This window comes from Salmo trutta, chromosome 21, assembly GCF_901001165.1.
Source record: "Salmo trutta chromosome 21, fSalTru1.1, whole genome shotgun sequence".
Taxonomy (NCBI): Eukaryota; Metazoa; Chordata; class Actinopteri; order Salmoniformes; family Salmonidae; genus Salmo; species Salmo trutta.
Window position 1 is genome coordinate 15,674,148 of NC_042977.1, and position 7,575 is coordinate 15,681,722.

At 46.6% G+C, this 7,575-nt stretch overlaps 1 protein-coding gene across 1 annotated transcript; it reads right to left on the reverse strand.

Annotated features, from left to right (window-relative positions):
* Positions 1-1,755: 1,755 nt before the first annotated feature.
* Positions 1,756-4,581, reverse strand: LOC115157771 (uncharacterized). The gene is made up of 7 exons (XM_029706205.1): positions 4,377-4,581; positions 3,895-4,039; positions 3,504-3,599; positions 2,968-3,112; positions 2,467-2,612; positions 2,115-2,254; positions 1,756-1,989 (listed from the first exon to the last, which is right to left on the reverse strand). Exons 1-7 carry the CDS (start codon positions 4,474-4,476, stop codon positions 1,847-1,849), a joined length of 915 nt encoding a protein of 304 aa, XP_029562065.1. The 5' UTR covers positions 4,477-4,581; the 3' UTR covers positions 1,756-1,846.
* Positions 4,582-7,575: the final 2,994 nt, after the last annotated feature.

Here is a 7,575-nt window from a genome sequence, read left to right on the forward strand (position 1 = left end):
AGGTGCGTGTAACGATGGTGACAGGTGTGCACCATAACAAGCAGCCTGGTGACCTAGAGGCCGGAGAGGGAGCACACGTGACAGTACCCCCTCCCCAGCGTGGTCGGCTCCAGCAGCAGGTCGCCAACCAAAGTGACGATCCTGTGGATCAGGAGCAAACCGGTCACCCCTGCTGATGCGTGGGAACCTGACCGGGTGAGGCAGGGGAGCCTGTTGATCCGGCTGACGCATGAAAGCCCGACGAGCCGGCGGAGGCAGGGGAGCCTGGCGATCTGTCTGCGGCATGAGAGCCTGCCGGACCCAACGTCATTCCCACCAAAAAAATAAATTAAATAAAAACACTCCCTGATGCTTCCCTTAGGTGAGGCATCATTCTGTAACGATGAGAGTCAGGAAGCAAGTTCAGAGAGTGAGTGTTTAAATAAATGTAACATAATACAAAACAAGAACACACAGACATGACACAGAAACAATGACACCTGGGGAAGGAACCAAAGGGAGTGACAGATATAGGGAAGGTAATCAGGGAAGTGATGGAGTCCAGGTGAGTTTGATGACGCACAGGTGCGCATTATGATGGTGACAGGTGTGCGCCATAACGAGCAGCCTGGTGACCTAGAGGCCGGGGAGGGATCACACGTGACACCCTCATACCCTCATGGGCACTTAATCATCCCCAGCTTTCAATTGGTTCATTCCTCTCACTGGTAACTATTCCCAAGGTCATTGCTGTAAATTAGAATGTGTTCTCAGTCAACTTACCAGGTTGAATAAATAAAATAAAATAACATCATCAGTGTCTAGACTAATAGATTTTCATAAGTGAACATATCATTATAAATACAGCACACTAGACTATAGGCAAAATATGTGTTTTTATTTAAAAAATCTATGCAAAATAGTAAGAATGAATCATGTTAAAATATATAGTGTTATATACACTGGAATTGTATGATCATGATCATGATTCAGTGCATTGATTAGCATACAGAAATGGGTTATATGTATTATATCAGCTGAGCGAAGTGTTGTGATTGGATAAATACAGATATTTGAATACTGAATGTAAAGTGTAAAATGTAAAATGTTTTAAAGGCAGTATAGGCTTTGACACTTTGGTAGGCATCATATTGTGGTGTGTGAAACCGGCTACCAGTCTTTTACATGAACATCTTTCACTGCTTCTTGTCCAAACTGAATGATGAATGTGTATGGTGTAAGATAGGCAGATATGTGCTATGTATGTTATAGGCAATTGGGCTTTGACATTTCGGTGATAAGACAGATCGCAGTGGGGTGTAGACTGTACTATACTGACTCTGTTTTACAAATCTTTCATTGAGAGTATTTTAACTTGTTGTATTGTTTGTTGGTTTGGCAATGCCACTGTCAGCCAGAGAAATATGCTGAGAAGGATAATCACCACAGCAAGCAAGGTACTTGGAGTCAAACAGACAGGCCTGGATGAGATCTTTAAGGTCAGGGCCCTCCGCAAGGCTCACAAAATCCTTTTAGACCCAAGCCACCCCCTGTACCCGAACTTTGAACTACTCCCCTCTGGGCGCAGGTATAGGGCACCCCTCAGCAGGAAAAACAGAACTAGACAATCATTTGTGCCAGGTGTGATATCCCTCCTAAATAGCTCGGGCTAATGTTCCTATCGACTCAGTAAGGCCAGCAGGCTAGTCTATTATTTTTAAAATGTTTTATTGGTATGTAACTGTTATGAAAGTTGTATTGTCAATTTTGTTTTGTATTTAAATGCCACTTTAAATGTGTACATGACACTGCAACAACATTTCTCCATGGGGACAATAAAGTCAGTAAGTAAGTGTGTACCAGTTGTCTACATGAATATCTTCCTCTGCTTCTTGGACAGGCTGCTGGGTGAGGTCAGAGCTTCCGGGTGAAGGGTCTGGTTCCTGTTTCTCCTGATCACCAGGGAGACTCGCACCACCAGGAGCACACAGGAAATCACCAAGAGCACAACTGGAAGTGACAGAAGACACAGAGTGAATTATTATACATCATGTACATGTACACTGAGTATACCAGGTGCCGTTGACTTTGCACTTGGGAATAGATCTCTAGTCTGAGAGATGACGACTACTCACCCATGAAGATAGCGTTAGCGCTTGGTGCTGCAGGGTCGTAGTGCTTGGTCACGTTTCCAACCAGAGCAATGATCACCACAGGGTAAATAGTCAGGATGTACCTCACATGTTGATACAGCAGGAAGTTCTCAATACCAAACCTACAATAAAAACACATTACCATTACATTGAGAGTATGTGGCTGTGTGCACAAATGTGCTGAGAGGTCCAATTTACATTAGCAACATCCTGATAATGAACAAATTAAAGAGATGCCTAAAGTAAGTGAGATTGGATCATATGCCCAAAACTGTAATAAAAAAAGGATGAGCCTGATTCTCGTAAGAGAGAACGTTTGTGAAACTGAGCTTACCATCCAATCACCTCCACTAGTAGGATGCAGAGAGACACGGTAGCTGCAGTGCTCTTTGCCACTCCAGAGAGGTCCAGCACCAGAGTGAAGTTGATCAAAGTGGCGATGGTTGTCCACGTGGTGTACAGCGCAATGCCATTTTGCACCTAAGAGTTAAGAAAATGATACCTGTAGTATGACTGTAGAATTGTGGGATTCCTCATAAGAGGACAAATAGCGTAACTGAAAGTGGATTACCTAAAATAACTAGGGCAACTACAGCACAGTAGAATGACTGTAAAGTAAAATGCACTAGGATGGCCAGGCTCCAGATCTGAATGTGCTTTAGCCAACTCCTCTCAATATACATTTTGCCATTCAATTAAATGGCGTGCATGAATCCTATGAAAAACAATACTCTGACTGGAGTTGGCTAAAGCACATCTGGGACCAGGCTACAATCGTGATGTTGGCGTGAGATTATCGAACAACTAACTCGATTAACCCTCAAATTAAACTCACCAGCAACCGAATGCACCAGAGGTCCCTGGGGTGGTTCTGGCTGAGCCAGGCTCCGTAAATACTCAGCCCATAACAGGAGAAGAAGACCATGGAGTAGTTGGTGACAGCAATGGTCGCCATTACAATCAGTGCAGCAGTCACCTGCCTGTCAGGAACAGTAAAAAAAAAGACCACTCTATTTGATCGACAAGTTGCCTGTATTTTGAGCTGACAATCTACATGCCTGGTAATTATCATAGAATGATAGAGACCCAGAGCAATATGTAGTAACAACATTGTAAAGCAAAGGAGTTAAATGAAAGGGGAAATGCTAGGCCTATGTGGTTCAACTTGTCTCAATGTTCTATACGGACTGGCAGAGGCCCACAGTGTGGGCAGTGTTGTACGGTTACAGTAAGTGGAGAGATGCTGCAATTTTGCATCCACCCATCCACTTAAATCAGGCTAGTCAGGAAACAGAAACAGTACATGATTCACCCATGGCTGATAATGACATTGGATCTCATTGGTTTAGGTGTTAAAAGACTGTTACGCACTCTTGATCCCATAGGAGCAGCCAGGTCATGTTGAGGGCCATGTTAACTATCCAGGACAGGTAGAAACCGTACAGTAGCACAGAGAGGGTCCAGCTCCTGAGGAATAGAAGAGGAAAAAAAGTTGGTGTCAGAAGAACACACATTCTATTGTAGCTACCAACATCAAAACCATTCTGTTTCAATACCTGCATAATAATACAATGTTTTCTAATACATTTCTAATAAATGAGTTACTGCATTTCATTGTCTACATGTTGACACTACAGTAGGATGGTGGCCTAAAATATGGAATAGAATAGATTACAATACAATACAATAGAATAGTAGGCAGATGGATGGCTGCATGGTTGGATTATCTCATATAGGCAGGCCAATAGTTTTGTGTCAGTACCCTCTGTAGATCAAGGAGATGATATACATGATCATGAGGGTCAGCCAGGTGTAGATAAGCCCCCAGATGGAGAAGGTCCACCCGGCCGGAGTTATGTCAGTCTCATACTTCCTGGAGATGTTCCCTGTACTCCAACGGAATGGTCCTACGAGAGAAAGTGTAGCAAAACAAGTACAGTGTAACAGATGCGAAACTACAGTAGACGTTTTTGTGTCAGTAAGTTATGTTTTCTGAAGCACAGGACTTCCTCCTTAAGTTTATGTCATGCTGGGGGGACTTCTGCCTTTACATTTGTGCCTCTACTTCCAATGTAATAGCTTAATATTAAAATATTAACAGAATAATGACATTGTTATCATTGCCCAACATTTTTTGTTTCTTGCCCAAACATTTACTAGAAGAAGCCATCACATAGTTAGTTGCAGCATATGATAGCACTTTATTACACATTGAGTTCAAAGTTACATGATAAACTCACTCACCCTTTCCAGCTCCTGCCATGGCATTTATTGCCAAAGCAGAAATGTAGATCAGCACAGACAGTGTAATGACCACAATACGAGGACGGCTTCTGTCCTCCATTGTACCTCTCTCACTTCAACAGCTCAAATGTAGGCCTGTCTAGATAACTGGCTGTCCAGTCGATAGTTGACTGTGGAAGTCCTCAGAGTGTTCTGTAACAAATCTAATGAGTGGAAAAATGCTTGTCAGCGTTATCACTGTTAATCATCGGCATTACTAGCACCACCTGCTGTGCAATGCAAAATATTTCAACTAAAATGGTTATCAGTTATTCTCACAGTCTAATGATACATCTAAAAACTATTTGTAATAGAGGAACATATTTTTTGGTAGAAATGTGAGTTAGCAAATCAAAATGCAAATTGATGTTATGGCATTGTAACGGGCTGAGGTGGGTGCGTGTTCATCACTATCTGGCCAAGTTGCAAAGTCAGAAGCCCCGACTACCCGATCAATCACACGCAATTCGGGGCGTTCGTGCATGTGGGCATTACTGCATCTGCAGGAACCCCCCCTCGAGCATCCCATTGGTTCCTGCATGAATGCCCTGTATGATCTGTTAGGCAGCCGGCCACGACAGTAACATCCCAGCCCCTCGGTAACCCTGCTGTCAGCAGTGCGTCTCTCCAGGCCACCCCGGCTTCCCGAGAACCCTGCTTTACCTCCTCCAGAATGCTTCGCTGGAGAGTCAGGAACCTGTCGGTTGTTTCTCTCCCAGTGCTCTCTCATCTTCGAGATGCAGCCCTCGTCCTTCCCCTCGGACCGCTCGAAGATAGCATATCTCATAGCGCTAACGTCCGCGAGGGCTCTCGCCTGGGCTATGGCGGGGTGGGAACAACAATCTGCCGTTTGTTTCAGCCTGGAGGAGTTTGTGACTGATGTAAAAAAGGTTTCGATGGCTGACCGGAGTGCCTGGAACCCGGAATCCCTGTATGACACATTCCTTCATGAATTATCGGAGGTGGTTAAGGACGGGAGCTGCCTACCAATCTCGACTACGGGAACATAGGAGGCAGAGGAGGTCTATTCTGGTCCCAATCGCTTGCCCAAGGATCCCACCTTGCCTCGGCAGAGCTAGGTTGTCTCCAGCCGAACGCTTACGCAGACCTAACACCCAGAGTTGTCTGTATATTGCGGAACTGCCGGTCATTATGTGTCTATCTGTCCATTCAAAGACCACGCTTATCAGTATGTACGAGTACTCTGGTGGGCCATATGGATAATTTTTACTCGCACCCCTCTTTATGCCATCCTGCTGTGGGGCGACCAGTCGAAATCTCTCCGGGTTCTCATTGACTTTGGGGCCGACGAGAGTTTCATGGACGCCACCCTGGTGTCTGAGCTGGGCCCTCTCCATTCCTATGGACGTTAGAGCACTGGATGGGCGGTCTATAGGCAGGGTCACCCACAATACTACTCCTATCCACCTGTGTGTGTCCGGGAACCACAGTAAGTCTATACAGTTTATGCTCATCAAGTCTCCTCAGGTTCTTGTGGTATTGGGGTTTTCTTGGCTCCAGCGCCACAATCCCCTTATCAACTGGACTGCTGGTACTATCATGGGCTGGAGCCCGTTCTGCCACGGCCATTGCCTGAAGTCAGCGCAGCCTGCCCCGGGACGTCTTCCTGTGGGCTCGGAAGAAGCCTCAGACCTTTCCGCCGTTACCGCGAAATACCAGGACCTCTGGGAAGTTTGCAGCACAGGCACAGGCCACTTCACTCCCTCCGCATCGACCCTATGACCGAGGGATCGACCTTCTCCCGGGCACTACACCACCCCGGGGACGGCTGTATTCACTGTCGGGTCCATAGACCAAGGCTATGGAGACATCGAGGACTCCCTGGCTGCAGTGGGTATATGTCCTTCAGTCTCCCCCACCAGCGCAGGGTTCTTCTTTGTGGAGAAGGACAAAATCGAGTGACGAGTGGAAGACAGCCTTCAACACTGCTAGGGGACACTATGAATACCTGGTGATGCCATTCGGTCTGACCAATGCTCCTGCTGTGTTCCAGGCCTTGGTTAATGACGTTCTCCAGAATATGTTGAACCAGGTCGAGTTTGTCTACCTTGACGACATCCTCGTCTTTCCCCGCTCGGCTCAAGAACACATGAGCCACACCCGACAGGTCCACCAGCATCTCCTGGAGAACCAGCTTTTTGTCAAATCCGAAAAATGCAAATTCCATCACTCCACCATCTCCTTCCTTGGATACATCATCGCTGCTGGGAATGTGGAGATGGATCCCGGAAAGGTGAGAGCGGTGGTGGATTGGCCCCAACCCACGTCCAGAGTGCAGCTGCAACGCTACCTAGGATTTGCCCATTTCTATCACTGTTTTATCCGGGGTTACAGCACCCTGGCTTCCCCAGTCAGCACTCACCTCTCCCAAGGTCCCGTTTGCCTGGCCCACAGCTGCTGACTGGGCTTTCCTGGACCTTAAGCACCGCTTCACCACAGCTTCCATATTGATCCATCTGGACCTGTCCCGTCAGTTTGTGATGGAGGTAGATGCGTTGGATGTCGGAGTGGGGGCTGTCCTGTCCCAGCGCCAACCCAGACAGGAAGACCATGTCAGTGACTCAACCCACTCAAGTGGCGCACCCCTCCTAGGGACGGCATGGAAGAGCACCAGTAAGCCAGTGACTCAGCCCCTGTAATAGGGTTAGAGGCAGAGAATCCCAGTGGAGAGGGGAACCGGCCAGGCAGAGACAGCAAGGGCGGTTCGTTGTTCCAGTGCCTTTCCGTTCACCTTCACACTCCTGGGCCAGACTACACTCAATCAATAAAGACTTAAAGGTTGAGACCAAGTCTGCGTCTCTCACATGGGTAGGCAAACCATTCCATAAAAATGGAGCTCTATAGGAGAAAGCCCTGCCTCCAGCTGTTTGGTTAGAAATTCTAGGGACAATTAGGAGGCCTGCGTCTTGTGACCGTAGAGTACGTGTAGGTATGAATGGCAGGACCACATTGGAAAGATAGGTAGGAGCAAGCCCATGTAATGCTTTGTAGGTTAGCAGTAAAACCTTGAAATCAGCCCATGTTTTAACAGGAAGCCAGTGTAGGGAGGCTAGCACTGGAGTAATATGATATTTTTTTTTGGTTTTAGTCAGGATTCTATCAGCCGTTTTTAGCACTAACTGAAGTTTATTTAGTGCTT